The 27,247-nt window shown below is 52.8% G+C and overlaps 2 protein-coding genes and 1 long non-coding RNA gene across 6 annotated transcripts; 2 read left to right on the top strand and 1 right to left on the bottom strand.

Moving 5' to 3' along the window:
* Positions 1 to 4,018: 4,018 nt before the first annotated feature.
* On the bottom strand, positions 4,019 to 10,490 carry CRYBA4 (crystallin beta A4). 2 transcript variants are annotated; one of them, XM_037052397.1, is made up of 6 exons: positions 10,412 to 10,490; positions 9,941 to 9,991; positions 9,242 to 9,360; positions 7,387 to 7,528; positions 5,885 to 6,027; positions 4,019 to 4,374 (listed from the first exon to the last, which is right to left on the bottom strand). In XM_037052397.1, the coding sequence occupies exons 2-6, from the start codon at positions 9,977 to 9,979 to the stop codon at positions 4,227 to 4,229; spliced, it is 591 nt and encodes a 196-aa protein (XP_036908292.1). In that variant the 5' UTR covers positions 9,980 to 9,991; positions 10,412 to 10,490; the 3' UTR covers positions 4,019 to 4,226. The 2 variants fall into 2 exon arrangements, with proteins under 2 accessions (XP_036908292.1, XP_036908291.1); XM_037052396.1 differs by having other exon boundaries at positions 9,941 to 9,987; positions 10,412 to 10,439.
* LOC118991244 (uncharacterized) lies at positions 4,368 to 5,978 on the top strand. Its single transcript, XR_005067372.1, has 2 exons — positions 4,368 to 4,700; positions 5,863 to 5,978. It is a non-coding gene; the product is annotated as an uncharacterized LOC118991244 (long non-coding RNA).
* Positions 10,491 to 14,039: 3,549 nt separating the features above from the next.
* Positions 14,040 to 25,481, top strand: CRYBB1 (crystallin beta B1). Of its 3 annotated transcripts, none has more exons than XM_037052395.1 (6): positions 14,040 to 14,111; positions 15,607 to 15,807; positions 17,030 to 17,148; positions 21,147 to 21,279; positions 23,828 to 23,970; positions 25,202 to 25,481. In XM_037052395.1, the coding sequence occupies exons 2-6, from the start codon at positions 15,640 to 15,642 to the stop codon at positions 25,383 to 25,385; spliced, it is 747 nt and encodes a 248-aa protein (XP_036908290.1). In that variant the 5' UTR covers positions 14,040 to 14,111; positions 15,607 to 15,639; the 3' UTR covers positions 25,386 to 25,481. The 3 variants fall into 3 exon arrangements, with proteins under 3 accessions (XP_036908290.1, XP_036908288.1, XP_036908289.1); XM_037052393.1 differs by having other exon boundaries at positions 14,046 to 14,111; positions 15,600 to 15,807; XM_037052394.1 differs by having other exon boundaries at positions 14,054 to 14,111; positions 15,619 to 15,807.
* The last annotated feature ends 1,766 nt before the right edge of the window (positions 25,482 to 27,247 follow it).

Raw genomic sequence — 27,247 nt, 5'->3', positions numbered from 1 at the left:
GCCGACCGCGCCCTCCGGGAGGAAACTGCCACGCCCCCCAGGCCTGCCTCCACCACCTGTCGTGTTGAAAGGATTCAGGAGCACCTGGCGGGGAAAGACAGGGCCTCCCCACCTGGGAGATATTTCCCCTCCATTCACCCTGTGATGATGGCTCCTGTAAACAGAGGCTCCAGCAAGTAGGGGTGGGGAGGCACTCACCACCCACAGCTCAGGTGTGTGTGAGGCTCAGCCCCCTTCCTCCTTCCCTGCCAGGTGGGCACCTCCCTGGCCCACATCCCTGGTAGGCAGCAGCGAGGAAGGCTCAGACAGAATGGATGTGGGGGTGAGTGCCTGGCCCCGTGCCCATGCAGAGTGGACACTCCATGGATACTGTTCCTCCCTCCTTTCTGCAAAGGGCTGTGGCGATGAGCTGTGAGTACGGGAGTCATCACCAGTGCCACTTGTTAGGGACAGCAGGCGTTCCATGCGGTCACTTCTCCAAGGGTTTGCAGGAAAAGACATTCTCTCTCTCTCCCTATCCCCCTCTCTCCCCTCCTCTTCTCTCCACTATCCATTCCTTCCTTCCCTCCCTCCCATAAACACACCCAAGATGAGGCATCTTCACCTTCTCATCCCCTTTTATTCTAGGTGGTTTCTTTACTTTTTTTTTAATTTAGAGAGAGGGGACAGGAAAAAGAAAGAGTGGGAGAGAAACATCAATGTGTGGTTGCCTCTCGTGTGTGTCCCCTACTGGGGACCCGGCCCACAACAACCCAGGCATGTGCCCTGGCTGGGAATCGAACCTGCGACCCTTTGCTTCACAGGCCCCTGCTCAATCCACTGAGCTACACCAGCCAGGGCTCTTTCCTTTTATTTGGCCATGTCCACCACCATCGTTGTCACGGCCGCTTTGCTCCGGGCGGGGGTGGGGGAGGGGACTCAGTGGGGCAGGGGTGAGAGGAGCATGTGGGCAAGAGGAAGAGCTGGACAGACCAGGTGGAGGGGACCACAGAGGGAGCGAGTGACGAAGAGAAAGCCTCACGTGGCGTCGCATCTTATGTGTCACAGCACCTTTTTAGGCATCCCTTTCCTTGACCCTCATACTGGCCCCACCTTGAAGAGGTGAGGAAACTGAGGCAAAGCGGCCCCCAAAGCTCTCCCTATCCAGAAAACTCGGGATCCTACATCCAGACCCAGGTGTGTCCACCTCCAAATGGCGGTGACCTTCTGTGCCACACTGCCCACTCCGGATGTGAGTAGCTGGGTGATGAGGCTGGAGGAAGCAGCAATAGGGATCACGTTTGCTGTGTGGTCCTGAGCAAGTGCCTTCCCCACTCTGGGCCGAGAGCACGCTGGTTTGGGACTCATGGGCCCAGACCCTGTGATCAGTCCTCTTGGCTGAGTGCCGTGTTCTGGATGATGGGTGTTCTGTGCTTACCACGTACTTCTGAACAAATACCATCAATAATCCAAGCTCCCTCTCCTTTATAACCTAGAAAAATGGGTCTCCTGGCAAGATATGAAAAATAATTTCATGCTCTCCTTCCTCCCCTCCCAAAATTGCCCCTGACAAATCGTCTCTTCATTGCCTGTCACTCCAGCCATCATCACACATCCGGGGTACCATTTTTCATGGTCACTGGCCTTGCTTTGGCTCTGACCACAGCTGGCCCTTAATAGGGCCATCAGCAAATTCCAGTGAGGCTCCCTCATTCATTCATTCATTCACTCATTCATTCGTTCAGAAAATATCTGTTTTATTTCCAAAGAGCTAAGGCTTTCTTATCATAGATGAGACACTCCCCAGTTATTTATACTAAAGTGTGAGGGGTTACTTTCTTAACTCTTTATATTTTTTCTTTTTAAAAGCAAATCTTATTTACTTTCTGTTGCATTCATTGGGGTGCCATTGGTTCACAACACCATGCAAGTTTCAAGTGTGAAACTCAATAAAACATCATCCACACACTGCATTGTGGGCCCACTGCCCCAAGCAAAGTCTCTTTCCATCACCATTCCCCCCTTTTCCCTACTCCCACCACCTATCCTTCAGCCCCCCACTTCCCTCTGGCTACCACCACACTGTTGTCTGTGTCTATGTGTTATGCATATGCATTTTTTGCTAATTCCCTCCACCTTATTTTATGCAGTCCCCCAACCTCCCTCCCCACAGGAGGTCAGAGCAAAGGTCTGCAGTTAGATAAGCACCAAGAAGGACCAGCCTCCCTGCCTCTCCCACCTCCTGCCTCAGGCCTGTTCTTACCTCCTGCAGCCCTACAGCCCCCACACTCCCCCCACCACAGCTTCTACCCCAGGACATTGCAATCCACGGCACCCCTGTCTGCCTTCCCCATCCAGCTGGGTGAGAGGAAGGGTTTTCTGTGTCTTGCTCACCGTTTCCCTGCCCTGGAGCCCAGTAGATCCCAGGCAGATAATCGTTTGCATGAATGGAACAAAACAATGAGGGGTTAAAAATGAAGTGCAAATGTTGCTAAACACATCCCTCCCTTTGCTGAGCCAGACGATGGTATCTTGTCCAGCAGGTCATTCAGACCACCACCCCTTCCTGTCTCCACAACTCACTTGTGGCACAGAAAGGTGGTGAAGAAAAAGAGCCAAATGGCTTATGACTGTTAAAGATAATCATAGAATAAAGAACCAGGAAGCCCTGGCTGGTGTAGCTCAGTGGATTGAGCGTGGGCCTGTGAACCAGACAATCGCGGTTCGATTCCCAGTCAGGGCACATGACTGCGTTGCAGGTCAGTTCCCGGCAGGGGCCAGTTCCCAGCAGGGGATGCACAAGAAGCAACCATACATTGATGTTTCTCTTCCTCTCTCCTTCCCTTCCCCTCTAAATATAAATAAATAAAATATTTTTTAAAAAAGAATAAAGAACCAGGAGAGTAAGGAGTAGAGGAGAGAGAGAGAAGGAGAGTGAACACAATCTCCCCACTCAGGCTGCAAGTGGAACGGAAATGTATTTCTTCCTTTCAAAGACTTTCTTTGGAGGGTGGAGGATGTTAAGTGAGAGACTCCAGGGTGGTGTATGTGAGAGAGAATGGGGGAGAAAAGGAGTCAAAGTTTTGCTAGGGGACGGAACAGGCTCTCTCTATGCATGGCTTTAAAAAATGCTAGTGGGGGTGGGGGGGAGTGGGCTGAGCTGGGAGTAAAAGAAAACTGTACTTAAACAACATTTAAATAAATAAATTACAAAAAAGCCAATAAAAAATTTTAAATACATAAATAAATAATGCTAGCCAGGAACAATATTTGGAAAACAGCAATCATAAATATATGCGCATCAAATAACACAGCACCCAATTCTTGAAGAAAAAAAAATCAGGGAGAAAAATGGACAAAACTGAAGGGGGTAGGAGATATTAACAGCCCTCTCTCAGGAACTGATAAAAAAAAATCAGCAAAGATACAGGAATATCTAACCCAACAGTCAACCGAATTAACCCAATCAACATTAACAGAACTGCAGAATGTAAATAGTTTTCAAATCTATCAAAAATAGACCCCATACTGGACCATAAAATAAGTCTCAACTCACTCCAGGTTGCTGAAATCTTGAGTCTGTTCCCTGATCACAGTGGGTTAATATAACAAATGAATAACAATAAATTAATCTAGAAAAATCCCAAGTATTTAGGTAACACGCCTTTAACCTATGGGTCAAAGAAAAAAACCACCAGGGAAAGTAGAAATGTCAAACTGAAAGATAATGGTGCTCACCTCTGCAGCACATGTACTGAATGCTAACAAAACACAGGGAATGATAATTTGTGGAAGCAGCTAATGCATTGCTCATAACTTATAGCTCTAAATGACTGTACAGGGCGACGGTGGAGAAAGGGGACTACACTTAGTGGTTCGAGTCTACCTGGAAAAGCTAGAAAAATGAAGAGTAAACCTGGAGCAAATAGAAGGAGAAAGTACTAAAGAGCAAAACACAGCAAAATAAAACACACCAACGGTAGAGGAACTTAACAAAGCTAAAAACTGGTTCTGGAGAAGGATTCATGAAACTACAGCACACAAGCTAACACTGGACCTTTATTACTTTTTTATTACTCGCAGGTTTTCACGCTGACCATGCACGCGTGGACTGGCTCGTGTGGGTGCCGGGTCCGCATGGACTTGCGGGGGGGGGGGGGGGGGGGGGGGGGAGGGTGGAGCATGTAAGGGCACCTCCGCTCCAGACAAGCGCGGGCTCACGGCACTACACGGCGCCGCCCTCCTGCTCACTGCTGGATCCTGCGGACACTCTGCACCTGGAAGGTCTGGGCGTGAGTGCCCCACTCCCGGAAATGCTTGTAGTCGCCCGAGTGGTGATCACACTCCAGCACGTACTGAAAGCCTCGGTAGCCCGGGAACTGGGAACACACCCACCTGGGGGAGGGGAGAGGCATACTGTTACCCTAGAGAGGCACCGGCATGGAGGTTGGGACAGGGACAAAGAGACCCATGCTGCAAACCCATTGCAGCCGTCATGGCCTTCCTTCGGGGCCCAGAAGGTGCCCCGCGCTTTCTACCACTGTGCTTTTCGTCATGCTGTTCCCTGTCCCAGGAACACCATTCCAGCCATTCTTTGCCCTGACAAGTGGTAGTTATCCTTCAGGTCTCAGCTCCATCATCACTCCACCAGGGTGATCGGCGCTGTTCTCCAAATCAGGGCACAGTCCCTTATTGTAGCTTTGGAGCACTCAGGTGACGAGGTGATTAAGAGATTACCTGTAAAATGTCCCCCTCCTCAACATACAGTAAGCGCCTGGGGATAGGAGTGTGTGTACCTGGTTCATTGTCCTCTCGGGGGCCTAACACAGTGCCTGGCATGGGGTGGGGCTCAGTAAATGCTTGATGGATGGATGGATGGATGGATGGATGGAGAGTCATTCTGTCTCCCTCCTTCCTTACCCAGAGGCACTTCCAAGAAAAGGCCTATTCCTTCCATTCATTGATGCCTGTGATGTCCAGGACTGGACACACTGCTATCTCATTTTTCTGAGTTGACTCAAGAATCCCAAGAGACCCACCCTACTCTGAAACAATGTAATTCTCTGGTGATGGCTGAAAAAATTAAAAAACAAAAACCCTACCTCACCTACCTCCCACCTGCACCCCTGCCTACCAGAAGCCAAAGGGCACCTCGGCAGGCGGCTCCAATGTCCTCCCCAGCTGAGGACCGCCCATGTCAGCCTTCAGGTAAAAATGGTAGGAAGGGGCAGTCGTTTCTGGGCTCGAAGCTGGATTCAGTCACCTTCCTGCTGGGGGACTTGGAGCAAGTGGCTTGGCCCACCTCTGGGTTGTGACTGGCCCTGCATCCTCTGCTCTCTGCTGCTAGAGCCTGTCCCCCCTCCCCCTCTCAGCCAACGTGGGAAAGTGCTCACTCTAGCAACAAGCATGTGACCCGGCCTAGCCAATCGGAACACCCAATGATGGTGGACATGGTGATTGGTTCTGAGTTGAACACATGACCGAGGCTGGACCAATAAGAGCCTTTCCTGGAACCTTTGGTGGGAATCACTGGGAAAGAAAGTCCTCTCCTAGCTGAAATGAGAGGATGGAGCTGCCATGTTGCCTTCATACGGTTAAGAGCCTGCCTAAGGATATAACTATAGTGACAAGCAGCGCAGGAGGGGGAGAATAACAGAATCTTGCTGAAGCACCTGGATCCAGCTGTACCTGAAGCTAATGGCAGGGGCCAGTAAATATTCTTCAAGCTTAATATCAGCTTGCAATCCCAGAAATTCTGCCTGATGTCACCCTATGTTTCAGTCTCCTCTCTGGAATGTGGGCATCAGAGCCCAAAAGTCACCAGCACATTATTGTCCCAGGAGGTGTCCCTAATCCTCCCAACATCCTCTCTTTCCCTGCCAGATAGAGCTCTGGATTCACTTACGCCCCAGATTGGACGTGGAAGGAGCCCACTTCACTGCCATCCCATCCCATGGCCTGTAGGGAGGGGTAGTCATCACTCAGCTCTCCTTTCCTGCCCAGGAAGTTCTCTTGCTCGAAGATGGTCAGCCTTGAGTCACGGTGGTTCTGCAGGCCCAGAGAACAGGGGCAGGCCTGTCAGGTGCACAGCTGGAAGTCCGGGAGCTGCTGCTGCCCACCCCTGGCCCGCCCTTGTCTTCCAAATCAGTTTTCCCTGCAATCCTTTTGAAAGGCACCAGAAAGCTTACAAGGGGTAAATAAACAGGAAAGAAAAGAGGAAAGGGGAGGGGAGGCAAGGGAAGGAAAGAATTCAACTTGAGTCTGCAACAACAGGAATGAGGAGGTAAGCTGGCCTATTTGTGCTGTGATGTAGAGGAGGGTGCAGGGGTCTGGGTGCCAATCCTGCTCTCCGCTTACCGGCTGGCTGAGCTTACACGTGTCACACGGCACTTCTAAGTCTGTCTGGGAGTCTCTGGGCTGGAACCTGCCATACCCGCTTTCCAGGGCTGTTTCTGAAGACTAAGGGAAGCGGGTTTGCATCTGCCAGGGGCCACCGTGGGTCCCGTGTCGGCGCAAGACCTAAGCCGCTTGTGGAATGAATGAACAAATGACCCTACTCACAGAGTGGAATTCTGATCAATGTGAGGGCGTTACAAATTAGATTAATTTCCCGGGAGGATCGTTGTGATAGGTTTGCCTACAGAGAAATGCTGGTTTCCAGGCCTTTGGCTTGTTATGATTTAATTTTATAACAAAATGATATGTGTATATAGCTATGCAGTTCTAGCTATAGATACTGAAATCTCTAGCGCTATAAACAGTGGGCTGCTATCTCAGAGGTGCGGGCATGAATGATTTTTATTTTCTTATTCTGCCATGTCAGGGTTTTTCCTGAATTTTAGATGATAAATATGGGATTTTAAATCCATAAGAGTCGTTGGTGAAGAAAGAGATAATACACCTTTCAGAGCCTCAATTGTTTTTCTCCATCTGTAAGATGGGAATAATAATGCCCACCTCCACCCACAGTCCATAAGCAGCAGCTCGAATATAAAATCGGGAACACGGGTCATGAATCAGGAGCGGGAACTAGAACCCTGCCCCCCCACCTCACCCTGCCATCTTCGGCACCCAGCTCCTCCCCCAACCCTGAGTCATAAAAAGGGGGCGCACATCACCCACGTGTCTTCTTCCCATCTTAACGCTCCTCCCCTTGTAACCAAAGTGGTAATGGGTGGAATGTTTGCGGCAGGTCTGCCCAGATGCTGGACATTCTTCTTCCCCACAGTGTGAGTACTAGGGCCCCATTTCGTGATTTAAAAAAAAAAAAGAGGCTCAGGGAGGGGCGACTGCCATGTCCCACAGCTTGAAGAAGTGACATGAGAAATCGAACTCTGGGACATCCAGTTCCCAAGGCCCCACAGGAGGGGTCAGGCCTCCCTGGGAGGAGGCCGCCGCAGGACTCACGGCGCAGGCCACAGGCCGGAAGGAGGTGAGCCGCTGGGCAGGGTAGGCTGTGTTGCCGCTCCAGGCGTCCCAGCGTGGGTACTCGCCCCGCTCCAGCACGTACTGCTGCCCTTGGAAGCCAGCGTGCTCAAAGCCCACCCACCTGCGGACAGGGCGGAGAGCACAGGACACAAGAGATGAGACCCCTGGCCCAGAGTTCTAGACCGATGGCTGTCATGTAGGGGTAACTCTGTCCCGCAGGGAGACTTTCAACAAAGTCTGCCGACATTTTTCATCCAGATACTGGGAGGAGGGAGCAGCGGGTATTTGCAAATGGCACTTAGTGGATAGAGGCCAGAGACAGTGCTAAGCCTCCTTCAAAGCGCAGGACCGCCCCCATCCAAACAGGGAGTTATCCAGCTCTGATTGCCAATTGCGCCGAGGTGCAGAAACCAAGTTCAGACCTAACAACCCACTGACTCGCCAGGTGTTCCACTGGGAAGGAACTGCTGTGTGCAGCTGCCTGACAGCCTTGCCTGTGTCCCTCTAGGCCATGTGGACAAGGCTTGACCCCAGACTAACGTGAGCCTTGAAGGGATTCCACGCGATCCTCCGGGAACATGGGAAGATGGGCAACCTTTCAAGGAGCTGCCCTGTGCCAGGTCTCACACCTCTCCCTTCCATGGGGCGGTGCTCGGCCTCCTGCCTGCTTCCCAGGAGAATGGGACTTTCCTCCTCGCCACCCTGCAGGGTGCGGCGCAGGTGACAGCTGAAGCATACAGTGTCCCCACCCCCTCAGCATCAGGGGGCTCAGCCTTCTTGCTGTCAGATGGCCCCTGTTGTTTGAGTGCCATTCTATGGGACAAGGGACACAGGAGGCTGACACCATGCTGACCTTGCCCTTGCTGTCTATATACGTCATACACAGTCTGGTTTACCTGAGCTTGTTGTCTCCTTTCTGGCCCAGTCTGCTGGCCTGCTGGACGTGTCCCTGGACAGGTCACTGTCCCCACTTGAACCCCAGTTCCCCACCTGCACGAAGCAAAAGCTGAAAGGGTGTTCGCCTTGGTGCGAGCGGCACAAATGCCACCCGAGATGACCTTTGGTGGCACTCATAGGCACCGCATGACGTGACCACACACACGGAGAGAACACTGTTCTCCTTTCCATCTACTTTCCAACCTTCTAGAAACTTCTGATCAATACAGGAGCCATTAGCCACGTGGTACCAATCAGATGTAAACTTAAATAAGTTCAATCAAATCAAAGCCTCACATGTTTTGTCACACGAGCTACATTTCAAGCCCTCCGCGGCCCTGTGGGGCTTGTGGTTCCAAAGCCATCAGTGCAGGGGCCCGGTATTTTCATCACTGCAGTGAGTTCGCCCGAACGGCGCTGGTCTAGAAAGTCTCGGGGTGGTATTGGTGTCTCCTTAACATCTCTGTGCATATCACCAATAAAAAAAAACCACCGCATCTCTCCTGCTCGGAGTCTCAGTCAAGCAACAATGTTCAACTAAAAATGAATAGCTTTTTTTTACTATATGTTAATGGTTCCCTGCCATTTTGGGTCAGCGATGTTGCTTTTAGATTGATGCCTAAGAGGGACGTTTCAATCCCAGCGATCCATTCTCAAGGTCAGCCCCTGCAGCGTCCTCTCACCCGGTGGACGGGATCTGTGTGAATGGCGCCCCCTACGTGTGGGCAGTGCACACTTTATAACCTTAACACCGCCGTTTGCCGTGCTCCCCGGCACTTCTGGCTCACCGGAAGTTGCAGCCTGGGAAGATAGGGCCTAAAACGTCTAAAGGTTCCGGCACCCCTCTCTAGATCCCCTGCTATCTCCCCGACCCCGGCTCAGATTACCCCAGACTCACGCTCCGCTCAGCACTTTCAAAGACCGCACGGTCTCAAAGCCAAGTTCCAGCACGCTGGGGCACTCCGCGGTGAACTCGTGCCGCCGGCCCTGGAAGCCCTCCTCGTCCCACACCACAATCTAGGACAGAGAGGAAAGATGAAGACCCACACCACAGTCCTGGGGGGCGGGGCGGGGCGGTGAGGGGTTAGGGGTTTGCCCCAGGACTCAAGATGAGGCGGGACAGATAAAGGTGGGGATTGCAAACGCAGATGCCTCCAGTAGCCAGACTTGTAAGGCGCACGCTAGCCCAGCATAAACAGGTGACGTCTGCCCGGGGCCTTGTTATGTGGGGATGCAGGCCAACTTTCCCGATTTCTGAAAACAGTCACTGTACCTGGACCCTTCAAATTTTTAAAAGGGGATGACAAATTTAAGGGGTTTTTTAATATATATACACAGAAGAAGCCACAAAAGACTTCAATCACCAGTTTGCCATCTCCACCAGAGAGCATGATAGTTAAATCTGGGGACCAGAAGACCCGAGGTCAATTCAAATCCTGTGTGTGACCTTGGCCAAGTTCCTTCCCTTCTTTCAACATAGACTCCTTCCTCCGTGAAATGGAGGAAGGCTTCCATGGAGGTGAAGGTGGGGGACGTCCTGGACCTGGGTTTGACCCGTGCCCCCCACTTCCCAGGCACCCCCCACACCTCTTCCTACCTTCCAGTGTCCCGCTGACTTGGTGCATTGCAAGGTCATGTTGCTGCCTGCCTACACGAGAGAAGAACAGGGTAACCTTGGCCCTGACTCTGCTCTCCTCCTTGACGCTGACATCTAGATTAAGCAAGATAGGGAGCCAGGTGGGGTCTAGATGTGCCTGGACTAGGGGCAAGGCCCCACTTTGGCTTGTCCCCCTCCTTCCCTTCCCACTTGCTTTGCTCCTTTCTGTCACCATCTCAAAACTCACCCGCTCTGGTGGAAATCAAAGCAACGGGACTACGAGAATAATTCTGTTTTTAAGTGAGGAGAGCAGGTACGAGTCTTGATGTCTGGGGCCTGGCCTGGGTTAGGATGAGGAAGTCATGCAGGATGACACAGGGATGTCCCCAGGATTGGGGACCTGGGCTCCCCTGCCTCCCAGGCTACTCCCTCAGAGTTTGGCCCCACCCCTTCTCCAAGCCTGGGACTTACCGAGGATGGACCCAGAGAACATGCCCGACCTGGGACCAGGCGAGGTCAGGCTCTTATAGGCAGGGAGGGGAGAGGGCCTCCGGGAGGCAAAGCTCCGACTCAGCAAGTGAGCCGCCGCAACAAAAGGCTGCCCTGGCTGAAGCCCCAGCGGAGAGGTGTCAGCACCATTGGCTTCCGTTGGGAGGGAAAGGGGTAGGCGGCCTCCCCGCAGGATCAGCCACAAAGAAGGCCAGAGGAGGAAGGTCAGCCTTAATCAGTTCCATGGAACCCCTAACTGGAGCAGGAGAATGAGCACCGGACAAGGAGTCCAAAAACCAGGTCCTTCCCAGCAGTGTGACCTGCACCAGGTCATTTCTCCCCAGTTTCTGCCTATAAAATGGGACGAAAATAAACTGTATCACTGGGGTGTTGTGATGTTCTATCACACGACTGGCATAACACTCAGAAAATGCCTATATCTTTCCCCCTTCTTACGCTATTTCTGCTTTCAGAAGGGGCAATCGGGGTAGGCTTCCTGCTGGAGGTGGCATTTAAAAATAGACTCTGAAGGGTGAGGAGGATTTGTAGAATGTGAAATGGAGGGAAGTGCTTTTCTAAGCAAAAGTGCAGAGGTGGGAACTTAGGATATGTCTATGAGAAAGCGCCCGACGGAGCTGGAGTTCAGAAACCCTGAAGGAGTAAAGAAAGCCAGGCAGGAAAAGTGCCTGGGCCCAGGCCCACAGGGCCCACGAAGCCCACCAAGGAGTTCAGGTGGCTGTGTGGGCAGACTAAAGGAGCCGGTGGGTGCAAACGCACCATGCAATCTGTAGCACTCCTGCCGAATAGCCAGGCTTTGTAGAATCTGCTTTGTACATCCTCTTCCGGCACCTTCTGGTTTGACCTAAAAGGGGCTTCTCACAGAGTAGGCAGGAGCATGGCAGGGACCAGTCTGGGTGAAATCCAGGGCTGCCTCTGGACAACCGGGCGACCTGCAGAATGTCTGATCTCAGCCCCTGGCCTACACAGAGGCCACATTGGTCCCTCTGCGGGGGTTGAATTACAAGCAGCTCCGTCAAAGGCAGGGCTTCCATAAAGGGCTGCCTTGAGGATAAAAGGCTAAGAATGCAGCCTCGGCGGCCAGACCTCGGGTTTGCATCCCGCTCTTGCCGGCTGGATAACCTTGAGTGTGTTAACTGAATCTCTCTGAGCCTCGGTTTCCTCGTGCGTGAGGCAGATACAACAGAGTAAACCAGGTCAGCCTAAGAGACGAGGGTAAGTGAGGGGCAACGGGAAGTACACTTGAACACCCTGGGGACGCAAATGGCACTCTGTGCTGCCGTCATCGTCATCATCACTGCAAATAATAACCATGACTACTATTAAATCATGATTCATATAAAACCAGGAGTGCATAGTGTAAAGAGCTTTGGCCCAGGAGTTTAAAAAATGTGCCTTCCCAATTGCATGTTGCAGACGAGCCAACAGGCTGAGAGAGGGGAAAGGGAAGTGCCTCAGTTTCCTTGTCCGCAAAGAGGATCGACCCAGGAGACCCCCTGCACCAGCGTGAGGACTGCAGGAGCCAGGTCACCACTCGGCGTCCCCAACCTGTGCCCACCCTTTGGCAGGCAGCCCCATTGCCGGGGGAGAAAGGGCACTGCCCCAGACATCCTGGCCTGGAAGCCCAGACCTGTGGGTGGCCCCCCACCACCCATGTGTCTTGGCCCCATTCCTGTGTCCCATCCTGCGGTTCCTGCCTGCCTCCCAGGCCTTGGCGCAGGATAAAAGACGAAGGAAGCACCTGGGATGTGAGGGAGTGCTGGGTTGGGCGGAGGGGCGGAAAAGAGCGCCGGCTACGGTGATTTCAAGGCACAACTAGGCTTCAAGGGAAATGGGGGTCCCTGGATCTCTGCAGAAGAGGCAGGAACCTGGGCAACCCCCCCCCCCTCGCTCCCCCAAGCCCACCTGGTGTAGGGTGGTGGGAAGTCAAACTGCAGGCTGACCTGGCTCAGTAGTTCGTCTGGGTTCCTTCAGCCCTGTCTCTCTACTGTGAGTTCACACCACGTGACCTAGTTGAACTCACTTGTTCTGCCTGGGCTTAGTTTCTCCGTCTGTGAAATGGGACAATTGAATGCTAGGACTTCTGGTATCCGTTCCACTATTCTGGGTCTATTGCTCTTTCGCCCCTGTCTCTCTGCCTGCCTCCCCCTCTCTGTCTGACCCCCTCTCTCCTCCACTCTCTGGTCCCCTCCCTGCCCCTCTGTATTTCTGTCTCCATCATCCTTCTCTGTCGCTCTCCACTTCTCCCACCCGGTGTCCCCATCATTTCTGTCTCCCCATCTCAGTGCCCCTATCTCCCCCAGTACCCCCTTCCATTATGATCCACTGTGACCATCTAGTCCCCGCCAAACTGATAAACCGCCTACTTTGTGTCAGGCCCTGTGCTAGGTGCTGGGGCCTGGGGGTGACAGGCTGTGGTGGTGTTGAGGGCCTCCCAGAGGAAGCTGGGAGATAAGCAGTCATGGTCCCGGCCACCAGCTCTGTCCCTAGAGTCAAACAATGGGGCAGACGAAGGGTCTATAGGCTGGTGGTCAGGAGAAAGCAGGGGGAGGCGTCTGGGCCCAATGTGAGCGGAGGAACAGGACCCAGGCATTAAATCAGGGGTGTCAGACTCATTCCCACCAGGGTCCACATCAGCCTCATGGTTGCCTTGTAAGGGCGGAGTGTCATTTTAGGGCTGTATAAATGTAACTACTCCTTAACAGTTAAGCGAGAGCTCGGCGCTGCCACAGGGTCGAAACAGGGTGCCGGGCCGGATAAAACCAGGTGGAGGGCCGGATTCGGCCTTGGGCCTTGTGTTTGCCACCCGTGCGTTAAATAGCCAACACACCGAGCTCAGGGAGATCTCCCAGCCCCATCCCTCTGTCTAGAAGCAGGAAATCAAGCCAGGGCCAAGGTCGGACATCATGAGAATGAAACATGCAGGCCTCCCTACCTGGGCCAACTCCTGCCTCTGACCTCTCTGTGCCCTAGCAGTGGTCATCTGTGAAATGGGTACAGTGAGAATGCCAAGAAGGTGGGCTGTCCTAGATTTCAACCAAGATGGCGTGGGTCAGGCATTTGGTGTGTAGCACCCCGCAAGCCCTCGTAAGTGGAGCTGTGGATAGTACAGCCCCACGTGCCTTCACAAAGCCTGTTCCCACCTCCTATGCTCCTCATCACCTTCTTTCCCGTTCAGCATCCAGCAAGGACACTGTGCCAGCAGCCGAAGAGGTCCTGAAGAGCAGAGACCTGCCGAAAGGCACACAGTGGCTGAGCTGGGATTCAAGTCCAGGTTTCCTACTTGCCATGGGGCTCCCCTTTTCCCTGCTCCCAAACTGGCAGCTGGTGGGGACCCCACAGGCCCCCTGGGGCTGGAGTTTCTGAGTGAGGCAGCAGGGGAGAGATGGGGTGAAGTCCCTGCTGACCAGGGTTTCTGATGTGCGTACCCGGGCTCACAATGGAAACTGCTTCTCTCTGCAGTAACCCAGGGAGGGGGCACCTCAGGCCCCCCACCCCCACCCCTGCCGCATGCCCGGGGGCTTGCTGAGCCAGCTCCTTCTTTGTGCCACAGACTAGAGGGCCCGGTGTCTGCCAGACTATAAAGTGGGGGGTCGGCTCCAGGGGCCCACAGCACCCACCCGTCTGTCTGCCTGTCCTCCAGCAGGAAGTTCCAGGTCCCCAGGTAAGAGGAACTCATCACGCCACTGAGAGCTGAAGGGGAGGGGAGACGAGAGAGGCGGCAGAGAAGGTGGGAGGCAGAGAGAACAGTTACAGGAGAGTTAGAGAGAGAGGAGGCAATTAAGGGAAGGGGGAGAGGGAGGGAGAAGAAAATACGGTGATAGAGAACAGACAGAGGGCTCGGCAGACATAAAAAGGAAGCAGGATACTGGAGGAGAGAGAAACAGGCGTGGGGTGGGGAGGAAATGAACAGGAACGTATCTCCAGGAAGAAACGAGTCCAGCCACTAGCCCAGGGAGTGTTGATTCACAGGATGACACAGGGGAGTAAGCGAGAGCCTGGAAGCCACAGATGTGGCCCAGATGTCTGGCCTGCCCATGGCAGGCTGCGCACCCCAGAGTAACAACAGTCTTTCCCCAGGGGAGGTGGGGGGGGGGGAGGTGGGAGGGCTTCTAGAATCCACTGAGCCACAGGGGCTCAATCTACATTGTCAGGGTGTCCTCAAATCCCTGGGGATTGTCTCTAAAATGAAAGGGGGATGTTCCCTCCATGGGGACAAAGACAAAGCATTTGTCAAACACTCAAAGGCATGCATGACCCCCAAACAACAAGGAACCACTGAAATTCGGGCTGCAGCCCTCCCCACCCAACGCCTACACAGCCACAATCCTCATTTTAGAACCTGGACATGCACCGAAGACATTCTCTGGAGACCTCCTTCCTTCCCCAGTCCCAGGCCCGAATCTGCACCCACACACTCCTTCCCAGGGAACGTGCGAGGCCTCAGTTTGACTGGGGAATGAGACAGACACAAGCATCCATTCCCTTTCTGAACAGACGTTAGATGAGAATCCCCTTCATGTTGGGGGCTAAGCCGGGTGCTGGGGACAGAGGGTGAAGACATCAGAACAAGTAAACAGCAGAGCGTTCCATAGCCCTGCCTCTGGGTCCATCTGCTGGAGCTGAAATTGGAGTCCTACCACTTAGTGGCTGTGTGGGCTTGGGCAGGTCAGCTTCCCTCTCTGGGCCTCAGATTGCTCAGAGCGGATGAGACGGCACCTGCGGCATGAGGTTAGGATGCGAGCAGATGAGTTCAGAACTGCATCCAGCAGAGCCTGGCAAACCTATCCTGCACCCAAAAGCGACTTCCTGTTGTTAACCTGGTAAAGCAGATTGAAGCGGCACAAGCAAAGAAGTGTGATAAGGGGTGTGAAAAGCTGCAGGTGTACAGTTTGAACATGGCAGGTGGAAGGAAAGGCAAGACTGGGGGGGGGTTGCACCTGGTTAAAGGCCTGGAGGAAGCAACATCAGGGAGGCATGGTTCTCAGTCGGGAACTTCTTGCTTAGGGAGGGAGGTCAGGCCAGAAGACTTCCAGGATTATGTTTAGAAGGAGAAAATCAGAAATGAGTTGAAAGGAGCTTGAAAAACACAGGGGCAGGGGGTATGAGAGTGGGGAGGAGGCTTCGGGGTGCCACTCCTGAATTAACCTAGGCCGAAGGTGCCTTTACAGGCGTTTGCTGGTGGGGGAGCCATGTCTCAGCCTGCCAAGACCTCGACACCAGCGGCGGTGAACCCAGGCCCCGAGAGCAAGGGGAAAGGGGCTCCGCCCACAGGCCCCGCCCCCGGCCCCGCCCCGGCCCCAGCGTCCACGCCCAAGCCCACCGCCAAAGTCGGAGAACTGGCACCGGGGAGCTACCGGGTAAGGACCTGGGGGCGGGGTGACTGAGTTCCACCCCAGGCTTCCTCCTCCCTCCTCCCCTCCTCCTGCCAGTCTCTGACCTGCGCGAGCACGTGTTTAGTTTGTGAAAGCAAGAAGCGAACTAAAGAAGGGAAGAAAGGGGGCTGGCTCAGCGGCAGGAAACACCTGTCCCCGAAGTTCTCTAAAGACAGCAGGGTGGCCTCCCGCCCTCCTGAAAATTGTCTCAAGTTCAAGCCGCAAGTCTTCCTGGACAGCAAAGGCCCCTGGGGGTGGGTTGGGCTGGTGTCCACCTCAGCGGCACAAAACTGGTTCACCACCTTTGGTCCCTGACATTCTCCCCTGTGGTCCGCGCTGGCTGGCTTTCATTACCTAGTCGCTTACCGAATTGTTTATTTTAATCTCATTTTTAACACACACCTACACACCCACCACCCGTATTAAAAGTTAGGACTCAATAAAAAAAGCAAAATCCTCTAATTCTAAGGGAAATGTTCCCCACCAGCCCCCAGCCCTCCTCCCCCGGCTCAAGGTAACTGCCATCTTCACCCCATCTGTCCTTGCTTTGCTTGCTTGTTAGTGCATTTTTAGGTGCTATTCCTTTAAAAGTATTTCTCTGTTGTTAATGTGTTTTTAGCTTATTGAAATGTGCCGTATGTGGTCATTCTGGGCTTTTCCTTGTTTTTCACTCACTCTGAGGTCCCCAACAGTCATTCATACTGTTTTGCATTGCTGGGGGTCAGTCCTTTCCCCTGCTGTATGGCTTTTCAGAGTGTGACAGTCACTCGTATAGTGTGTTACTCATATTGCTGATGATGGAGCGAGCACAGTATGGGGCACTCAACCAAGTGCACCTGAAGAGAAGGCATCAGAGAAGGCTTCCTGGAGGAGGTGATTTCTGAGCCTGAAACAGAACAGGGAACATGAGCTCTGGGATGGGGAGTGTGGTGGAGAGGGCGAGCCAGGCAGAAGGAACAGCACAGATCAAGGATTGGAAGGAAGACCCATCGGTTCCTAACAATGGTGCAGATATTAAGTTCAGAAGTAGAGGGAGGGACCACAAAGTCATTTCCAGACCCTGGCTCGTGGCATACTCCCCTGGGATTTGTACATAGCCTGCTTTCACTTGGAGAGGGACTTAATATATTTTTCTCCAGTTTGGAGGCGCTCCTTTCCACTCACTCTGCCCCCACCCCACCCCGGGCTCGGGGCTTCTCTCCTCCAGCTGGTGGTCTTCGAACAGGAGAACTTCCAGGGCCATCGGGTGGAATTCTCCGGCGAGTGCTTGAACCTGGGAGACCGCGGCTTTGACCGAGTGCGCAGCCTCATCGTCACCTCCGGACCGTGAGTGTCAGGCAGGCGAGGGACTCACTTGCTGCCAGAGTGAAATAGCAATGAAGCAGTAGTAGCTGCCATCCACCGGGGCATCTGCTCAGTGCCAGCAGAGACACACATACTGTTTCTAGCCTCCGGGTCAAACCCAAGACGGAGGAGGGGAGCTATTACTGTCCCTGTTTTACTGAGGAAACTGAGGCTCAGGAGGTGGTTTGAGTAGCATAATGCCACAGTGACAGTAAGGCATGATTCTGGGCTTTAGGAAAATACGGCTTCTGCTATAAAAGGAGGCCTGCCCCTCGCTGAGGGCAGGAGACCAAAGGGCCGGTGTCTACCAGCTGTCTCCTGTCCTGGGTGTGAAGCAATCCTAAGAGGAACAATAAGTACCTGCTGAGCACCCACTGGGTGTCAGGCACAGACTCAGGGCTTCACCTAGATCACACAGTGCTGTTTGAGGGAGGGGCTATTCTTATACCCCTTTGACAGATGGGCAGACTGAGGCCCACAGGGGTTAAGTCACTGGGCCAAAGTCACCTACTGGTAGGTGGCAGAATCTGGGTTCAACACCAGTTGACCAAGTTCATGCTTAATGCTCCCTGGCCTGCCCCGACTTTCTGGGCTTCTCTGGGCCTCAGTGACCCCCAGGAATGGTTTTCCCTTAGACACAGTGGCTGTACCAGCTTCAGCCCTGTGGGCTGAAGTGAGGACACACGATAAGACCTGAGTGGCCCCTTTGCTGCTTGTCTCCCCAGCCCCAAAGCCCCCGAGGGGCAATGGTCAGCCTGTGTGTCCAGCATCCTGGGGCTCTTTGCAGTACAAATTGCAGAGATGGGCTGCGAGCTCACACTTGGATGCAGGTCCCCTGGACCTTGCTCAGTCTCTAAGCCTCAGTGTCCTCATCTCTGAAATGATGTCCCCACTACTCTCCGATGAATTATTCTGAGCCCTGAAGGAGATAACGCGGCTTGGGGCTGGCACTTCCTGGATGCCCGCCCGAACATGGCGGGGACAGCGATGATTGTGAGCCGTCCCCATTGCCCTGTGAGTTTAGCTGAGTCACCCTGGTTGAATGTGGGGGGGGCACATTTCTATATCCTGCAACCACCCCCACCCACAGTGTGGTCAACACAGCCTCAGCTCCGCCCCCATTCCTAAAGCCCAGCTGGGAACAGAAGCTGGCGGATGTGGCCAGTTGGGTTTTTAAGCTTTTTTTCAGTGCCAGTGATTCAAACCCAAAGTATTTCTCCTCAGACAAAGCTGCAGCTGGTCTTTGGTGCGTGTCTCGGGGCTGTGCCTGATGGGGAGAGAAGAGAGCCTGTGGTCCAGGGCCCCTGGTCTGTGTCAGGACCAGCAGGGATGAGGGAAAACGACGGTGGGGAAAAAGATCAGAGAGGATGAGGCTGGTGGGGGAAGGGAGGAGAGGCCTGACTTCAGCACAGGGGCCTGACAGCAGGAAGCCTGGGAGACCTCGCCCTGCTGCCACTGTGTGACCTTAAACAGGTGACTGAACCCCTCCAAGCCTCAGTTTCCAGATCTATAAATTAAGACCCCTGCCTTACCTTGCTTCTTGCTCCTAAGGCTCAAATGAGCCACAGGAAATGAGAAAATGCACTGAAATAAACACCGAACACTTCTTACTCATGTAACAGGTCCTCCCTGGGCACCACGAAGAGGACAGGGGTACTGGGGGGTAGCAGGCAGTGTGTCAAGACCATGTCGGGGTCTGCCCTTTCCTGAGCTCAGCCCTCCAGGGGTTTCCCTTGCTCTTCAGTCATAAAATATGCTATTTATTGTTTTCTCTGTGCTGGACTTGTTTTGTAGATTCCTTTTTTAGACCCTCATAACATCCTGATGAGGTAGATGCAGTCACTTCCTCTCTCGCTGAGGCTTCATAAGCTCAAGCAACTTGGCCAAATTCACGCAGAAAATAAACGATGAGCTGGGAATAGAGCTCGGGTCTCTGTTTCCGGAGTCTATGCCCTTCGCTCCTACCTGGCACCATCTTCCAAGGATCCTTTTTTCATCCACCTATGTCTCCATTCATCTATCCATTTATTCTCCATCCATTTACTCATCCATCTGCTTACCACTCCTTCCACCCATCCATTCTCCATCAGGCAGCCATTTGTCCATCCATCAGTACATTCGTCCATCCATCAATACACTCTTCCACCCATGTATCCATCACCCACCTACCCACTTACTCATCCATCCATCTACCCATTCATTCAACTATCAGTTCATCCATTCATCCATTTGTCCATCCATCCATACACTCTTCCACCCATGTATCCATCACCCACCTACCCACTTACTCGTCCATCCATCTACCCATTCATTCAACTATCAGTTCATCCATTCATCCATTTGTCCATCCATCCATACACTCTTCCACCCATGTATCCATCACCCACCTACCCACTTACTCATCCATCCATCTACCCGTTCATTCAACTATCAGTTCATCCATTCATCCATCCTTCCATCCATCCATACCTCCCTCCTTTTCTTCCCTACTCCGGACCATTCAGGGCTGAGATAGACTTAACTCCATTCTGGGAGCATAAGTCTGCGTCTTCAATTCCATCACTCCCATATGGGTTGGCTCATTCCTCAGACAAGACCTGGGGCTCCTGGACCCATTCTGTCTCAGCTGTGGTGACAGCCAACTCTCCACCCTCCCCCGCTATCTCCTTGGGTAGAGGAAGGTCCCAGCAGCCCCCAGGGAGATGATGCTGGTGTCCGCGTCCTCTTTCATTCCTGAGAACACAGAAAGAGCTGAGGTCCAGGGGTTCCTTAGTCTCAGCATCCTCATCAGTGACATGGGGATCATCCCATCTCGCCCAGAATCCCTGGTCCTTCTAACGCAGCCTCACTGCCCTCCTTAAGCAGGGCTGCAGAAGGGAAAAAGGCAGGCAAATCCCTCATTGGTCTTCACGCTTGTAGTTAGTTTTTGTTGAGGAACGAACACCTTCATATACATGATCGCGTTTAATTCTCACAGGTATCTGATCGGTGGACATTATTATCTGTCAGTTCCCTTCCACGGCCCGCGTACCAATTACTGAGTGTCTTCTGTAGGCCAGGCCAGTCTTTTGGTTTTATTTTTATTGATTTTTAGAGAGAGAGGAAGGGAGAGAGACAGAGAGACATTGATTGGTGGTTCCACTCATTGATGCATTCATTGGTTGGATCTTGTATTTGCCCATGCAGTGCCCTGCTGCCCTGACTGGAGATTGAACCTGCAACCTCAGCGCATCGGGAACGATGCTCTAACCAGCTGAGCGACATGACCAGGCCTGTGGGCCAGTCTTTACTGAACATAGGATTTAATCGCCTGTATCAATTTTCCCCTTACCGCTCTACCTGGAGAACTACCTTTATTTAATAGATTTCATTTAAAATGACCCTTGTAAACAGAAATAGATATATTTTGAAAGAACCCGTGCATCCTTTTCACAGACGGAAAGCTGGTATCCGTAAGGGAAAGCTGCCCATAAGAAGGGACCACGGTGCGCACAGAGCAGCGCTGTTGTGCTGTGGTCTGCTCAAGGCCCTGTGCTGGGGCCGGCTCTTCCTCTGCCACAAAAAACAGAGATTAGTGTTAAGGGCACATTGGCACCCAGTAGAGACTCTGCTGGCTGTGATCAGGTTGCAAAGGCAAATGTCTTCTTATGTGGTCTCCTACACCGGCTACTCCTAGTACTCAAATCATGAGCGAATCCTACATCGGGGGGAACTTTTTACTCACTTAATTATACATAGTGTCTCATTGAATCCTTCTCCAGCTCCAGGAAAACGGCAGTATTAGATGAAGAAATGAAGGCTCAGTGTCCATAAGCCACTTGCCTATGGTCCCAAAGCCAGTAAGTGGCAGAGACTGGAATCGGACCCCTGGCTTTGGGGCTACCTTGCGAGTGGGCGAGGGGCTTCTGCTAACAGTTCCTCTCCTTTCTGCCTTCTCCCTTCCCGGCCCTCCTCACCCTCCCCATCTCTCTCACATCCAGCTGGGTCGCCTTTGAGCAGTCCAACTTCCGGGGGGAGATGTTTGTCCTGGAGAAGGGCGAGTACCCACGCTGGGACACCTGGTCCAGCAGCTACCGCAGCGACCGGCTCATGTCCTTCCGACCCGTCAGGATGGTGAGTGGCTCCTGGACAGGGCCTGTGGCATCGGTGGCGAGGGCCAGGGCAAGTCTGAGGTCTGACAGCTAGCAAGCGAATGGGAGTGAGCAAGGGAAAGAAGGAGGGAATGGTGAGCAGGGAGGCGTGGAGACCTGTGAGTTGTCCAAGGATGGAGGGGGGACGGGGGCGGGGGGGGGGGCGCTCTAGTGTGGTCCGAGTCCTAAGGCATCTCCCATGTGTCCGGCCCCAGCTCGGAGCCCTGGGCAAATGAGAAACATGAAACCCATTTGTTTCCTTCCCTGCTCTCAAGAGGGGACCCAACCTCGCAGGGGTTGGAGCTAGAAACTGCAGCGCCTTCCTTAATTCTCTGCCTGGAATGTTTCCAATTCCTGGCCACACAGGAGACCCTCCTGGGGAGCTTTGAGCATCCAGATGTCCATTCAAAACATTCAGCTTGCAGGTGGGAACGGGTGCAGTGTCTGAGAAGAGGGGTGTGGTAGAAAGGCGCCTGGAACTTCTCAATAAGAAGGCAATATACTGAATTAGCCCTTTTACAGTATTTAGCTAGGTTAGATAGTTTGACTTAAAGAAGACTCAAAGCCAAGTTAGGTGGCGTTATCCCTAAGCAATTCACAGTTTCTCCAGAAGTGTGTTGACTGTGACTCATGAACCAACCGCATCCTCACTCGCCAGCATCCGATTCTCATGGTAACCAACCTGTGCCTCCCTGGACGGAATTTTCCCAAACAACATTCACGGGTGGCCCCCTGTGAGGCCCACAGCCAGCTCTTGGGGCACCACCCAGCTTATCTTAATGGATTATTCAACCAGATCGTTTCCAACGTTTTTTTCTCAGAATTCGAGGCTGAATGATCAGCCTTTGTAGTGAAGCCTTTGTAAGAATTCATGGAGGCGTCTTTCTATCGTGGAAAGGTCTTTGAATGGCAATCTAGGTCAAGAGAGCTCTTTGGAAGAGCCATCAGCCAGCGCACTTCCAGACCTCCTACAGCCTCGCTGTCCAGTGCAGTGGGCAGTGGCTGTGTGTGGCTGCCGAACTCTTACGTCTGGGCCAGTCCAGCGGGATACGTGCTGTACGTGTAACACACACACCAGACGTTGAAGACATAGGAAAAAGCAAGATAAGAGTGTAAACACTCTCATTAATATTGTTATATTGGTTACCAATGGAAAGTATGGTATTTTGGATGTATTTCCTTAAACCAATTCCCAGTGCCTGGACCCCCTCCCCAGACTAACGAAATCCGAACCTCTGGGACTAGGATGCCGGCGCTGCTACCTTCTTCATGCCCCCGGTGGATTGTGCAGTCAGGGCTGAGAGCCACTGGTCTGGTTAAACCAGTCCCTTATCCCTGTCTCCCTCCGGCTGTGGGCCACCTTTGTTATCTCCGCCCTGGACATCGCCAGCTCCCTCCACACTGGGTTCCCTGCCTCCTTCCCCGCCTCCTCGTCTGGATAGCTAGAAGGATCTCTAACCCAACCATCTTCCACTTACAGTCATGCCTCTGAATACCATTGGCTGACCTGTTTCCGCTGGGCTCATGGGAAGTTCCAGCTGCCAATCTGTACAGGACAGGCACGGTCCCTGACTTCGTGGGAGGCAGCTACTGAAACCTTATCATGGAAGTCAATCTGTTGTGACAAACCACTGTGGTCCGTGCTGCTCAGGGACCGTGCAGTGAGTGTGCTAGGAGAGCGGAAGGAAGGAATGGGAGCTCTGATGTTGTGGGGGAGGAGAACTCGGGGTGGGGGGGTGATCAGAGAAGTCAGCTCCTGAGGGGTGGACATTGAGTCAGCCATGTGGAGACTGGCAGAGAAGCCTTCCAGGGAACAGTGAGGGTGGAGTTTCTGAAGCTAGGAGGACTGGGTGTGTGGCTCTGGCCAGATGGCTCAGTTGTTTGGAGCATCATCTCATACACCGAAAGGTTGCAGGTTTGATTCTGGGTCAAGACACACCTAGGTTGTGGGTGTGATTCTCAGTTGGGGTGCATACAAAAGGCAACCAATTGATGTTTCTCTCTCACATCAATGTTTCTCTCTCTCTTTCTCTATCTCCCGCCCCCTTTCCTGTCTCTCTAAAAGCAGTGAAAAAAATGTAATTGGGTGAGGATAAAAAAAAGAAAAAAAAATCAGCCCAGAGGGAATGGAGGGGAGAGGGGTACCAAATAGGATGGGAGAAATAAAATGCTTCTCTAAATGGTTCTTCCCCTTGCTGGCTGTGTGACATTAATCAAGAACTAATGTCTCTGAGCCTCTGTGTCCTGACTGTAGTCATGAACATAATGAATAAGAATTTTGAGGGTCTGCTAGGCATTGTGCTAAGTGTTCTATGTGTATCGACTCATTTAACCCTCATGACAACTCCATGAAGTAGAGGCTGGCAGCTGTTCCCACAGGTGAGGGTGGCCCTTCCAGGCTGGACAGCAGCCATCCTGGGAGAGTCCCACAGTGCCCTGAACTGACTTTTCACACCCAAGAGGCCCAACTAAGTTGCTTCTCTTTGCCCTGTTCATACTTCCCATGCCTGGCTCGGCCTCTTCTTCCCCAGGACTCCCAGGAGCACAAAATCTGCCTGTTCGAAGGAGCCAACTTCAAGGGCAACACCATGGAGATCCAGGAGGATGACGTGCCCAGTCTCTGGGTCTATGGCTTCTGTGACCGGGTGGGCAGTGTGAGGGTCTCCAGTGGAACGTAAGTGTCCTCCTGCCAGACGCTCAGCCCCTGCTTCCAACACAGACAGACTTGGAGTCTGTGCCTCTTAGACAACACAACACCAAACACGTAGGAAAGGCCACAGCCTCTTTCTAGTTCTGCCAGTGCTCGTGGCGGGAATTCCACCAACAGAGCTTCACTCCTCGGGGAGATGGAGTCATTCTTTGATGAGTTACAAGTCAGTGGAAACAAACCTGACAACTGCGACTAAAAAGCTGGGGAATGGAGAGAATAGGGGCTTCTAAACCCTTACCGGGATTAAAAGAATAACTGAGCAGAGTTAATGCAGATAGATGAGTGTGGGTGGATCTAGGGAGAAAGAAATTCAGAGAAATCCAGAGCCTCTGGGGAAATGAGCAGAATGATTTCTGGGAGATGAGTCTGTGTAATCAAAGAGACTCGACTCTGCCACAGACCTGCTGCGAAACCTGGGTAAGCCCCGTGGCCCCGCCCCCCTACCTCAGTGTTGCTATTTATACAACGGGTACACGAAACTCCTTGATGTCAAAGGGCTCTTTCGGCTCTGAACTTGCAGTATTTGAAACGTTCTAAACAGAGCCCTGTGACCCCATGTCTGTGGGAAAGCAGGGGAGGGTTAGATGCCCAAAGGAGGTCATTTTATCCACCCCTGTCCCCAAACAGCCAGGCCAGATGCCCCTGGTCTCCCCTAGGTGAATGTCAGGCTTCTCCCTCTCTACTGTGGACTCTTGCGGAGCTGCTATAAAACCATCAGGGCCCTTGCCTTTTTCTTGTTCCTTCCTTCTTCCCTGAAACTCATATGCCTGCGTTGAAGTCATCAGAAATGTACTATGCAGTGGCTGGTAGGAGCTGGGCACTGTGCTAGGCACACCGGGGAGGAAGAGATGAATAAGGCTCAGTTCCTATCCTCAGGGGGGCTTACTCAGCCGAGCAGGGAGACCCACGTATATCTGTGGGATGATGTCCAACGGTGCTAAGGAAGAGAAGGTCCACACAGGAGGCCAGAGGAGGAAGGGAGGCTTCTGGGGAGGTGTGATGGAGTGGAGGACAGGTCAGAGACTTGTCTGAGGAGGCTCGAAGTAAAACCAGACCTTGCAAGGTGGCCATCCCCACTTTCTAGCAGTGACCGCAAGGACACATGGAGGACTGACCAATCCAGGCAGGGGTCTGGATGGCGGGCAGTGAGGCTGGCTGTCTCTACACAGTCCTTCTTGCTTCCCCCGCCCCGCAGCTGGGTAGGCTATCAGTATCCTGGCTACCGTGGGTACCAGTACCTCCTGGAGCCTGGTGACTTCCGGCATTGGAACGAGTGGGGGGCCTTCCAGCCCCAGATGCAGGCTGTGCGCCGCCTACGGGACAGGCAGTGGCATCGTGAGGGCTGCTTCCCGGTCCTGGCTGCTGAGCCCCCCAAATGAGTCCACACTCCACCTCTTGTCCCTCCTCTCACCCCTTCCTCAGGTTCAATTTCCCCATCTTTCTCATGCAAATAAAAGTTCCTAAAGCCAAAATGTCTCCTGGGTCTGTGACCAACCGTGTGCCTGGAGTTCCCTCACCATTTCTGGTGTGTGACTTCACCAGTCTCAAATACTACTACTACTAATAAAAGTGGCAGGCCCTGCAAAGTTCTCTACACACATTCTCTTGGTATATGTTTTGAACTCCTCTAGGAGGCTGGTATTATAATTATTCCCATTGAGCAAGCGAGGAAATCGAGGCTCAGAGAGGGGGAGTGGCTTGCCCAAGGTCACACAGCTAGCGCTGGGTGGAGAATTGGACCCAGACGGTCTGGCTCCACGGCTGCACTCTCAAACAAATCTGTGTTTTCAAACTCTATTTCCTCAAGCACTGTTCTCATGGTTTTTCACCCTCTCTACTTAACACCTGTTTTGTTATTTACTTAACATTTTTATTTAAATAGACTATTTTCCACTCAGACGCCTTGATTTGTAAATAAGACTTTATAACGCTACGGGAAGTGGAAAATTGGCATCATATGCCGTAGATACAAAACAGTCTTATAAATAAATACAATTTAAAGAAGGCCAAGTAGAGAATTCTCAACAGACACCATTGCCTGATGGAGGCTCTTTGACAAAATGGGTGATTAACAGTGTCAGAGGGATGAAAGACAGGCTTGCACCAAACTGAGATTTTTCTCCCTGACTTTATCAAAGATGGTGGAAAAGAGCATTGTTTTCTTGTATCCGATTCAGTGTTATTTAATCCTGGGGCCAAATTCCACCTAGAATCATCTCCCCCACTGCAAATGGTTATGTGCTCTGCTTTTTAGAAATATACATCAGGCAGTATTGACCCCCCCCGTATCATAGTTAGCATTGATTGATGTTATTAACCTTTAATCCATGCGGGAAGCCTGGGGGAGGTGTTTCCATGGTTATCTTCATGGAGGATGGGGGGGATAGTTACAGGAGGCCTTGAAGGATGGAGCAGGAGCTTGCTTGGTGGAGAACGGGGAGGCGGGGGATATTCCAGGCAGAGCAAACAGCAGGGTACCCACTAACGTCATAAAGGTTGTCTCTTCCTGAAGACATTTGACTGCGGTCTGCCAGAAATGATTGGTCTAAACCTGTAAAGCCTACAGTGTGGACCTGGCACCCTGGGCTGTGCTCAACTGGCCTTGGGCCCCCTGGAGCACCACGGGCAAAGGCACAGAGGTTGGGAGTGCCTGTGGCTGGCCCAGGCGGAGCTCACTGAGGGGAAGCTGTGGCTCGGTGGTTGTGGAGGCAGACGAAATGGGTGGGAAGGGGATGCTGAGTGAGGCAGGAGGTGAAGCTGGAAAACCAGACGGGGCCTCCTGACACGGCTCTGCAGTTTTGCTGAGCTTTGAAGTAGAGGTCCTGCCTGAGCCAGGTCGTTCCATCTGGACCAGGCATCCTCCCGCTCCCTCCCACCCTAGCTCCGCCCCCTCTCCAGTTTGCCCCCCAGCTTGTGTAAGAAGGAAGGCTGTCCAGTCTTGGCCTAGAAGATGGGATTCCTGGGCAGGAACCAGGAGGTACCCACATTAGCCCTGTTCTACTGTTAGGAGGCACAGTGGTGGGCAAATCACTTCTATTCCCTGGGCTGTATTCTCCTTGCCTACGAGATGACAGCTCAAATGGCCACCCAGCCCCGAGATTCTGAGGCTGGGATGCTGCAGTTCCCAAATTCCACAGTTCTTCCAGATTCTGTAATGTCCCTCCAAGCGTCCACAGTTCTTTGATTTCAAAGTCAAGCTACAGAGATTCCCACCCTCAGTCCCTAAGGTCTGTAGCTGCAG

Source organism: Sturnira hondurensis, unplaced genomic scaffold (genome assembly GCF_014824575.4).
Source record: "Sturnira hondurensis isolate 20B ecotype Veracruz unplaced genomic scaffold, ASM1482457v3 Scaffold0007406, whole genome shotgun sequence".
Classification (NCBI taxonomy): Eukaryota; Metazoa; Chordata; class Mammalia; order Chiroptera; family Phyllostomidae; genus Sturnira; species Sturnira hondurensis.
The sequence above is the reverse complement of the archived record's forward strand: the minus strand, read 5'-3'. Positions and strand labels throughout refer to the sequence as shown.

What these genes read in the sequence shown, in the direction of transcription:
- CRYBA4 (XM_037052396.1), bottom strand. Translation starts at nt 10,433, where the DNA reads ATGTTCTCTGGGTCCATCCTCG. An exon ending in AGTCAGCGGGACACTGGAAG is followed by an intron (nt 9,361 to 9,940) that starts GTAGGAAGAGGT and finishes TCTCTGTCCTAG; the next exon opens with ATTGTGGTGTGGGACGAGGA. An exon ending in TTGAAAGTGCTGAGCGGAGC is followed by an intron (nt 7,529 to 9,241) that starts GTGAGTCTGGGG and finishes CCCTGTCCGCAG; the next exon opens with GTGGGTGGGCTTTGAGCACG.
- CRYBB1 (XM_037052395.1), top strand. Translation starts at nt 15,640, where the DNA reads ATGTCTCAGCCTGCCAAGACCTCGACACCAGCGGCGGTGAACCCAGGC. An exon ending in CTCATCGTCACCTCCGGACC is followed by an intron (nt 17,149 to 21,146) that starts GTGAGTGTCAGG and finishes TCTCACATCCAG; the next exon opens with CTGGGTCGCCTTTGAGCAGT. An exon ending in CCTTCCGACCCGTCAGGATG is followed by an intron (nt 21,280 to 23,827) that starts GTGAGTGGCTCC and finishes CTTCTTCCCCAG; the next exon opens with GACTCCCAGGAGCACAAAAT.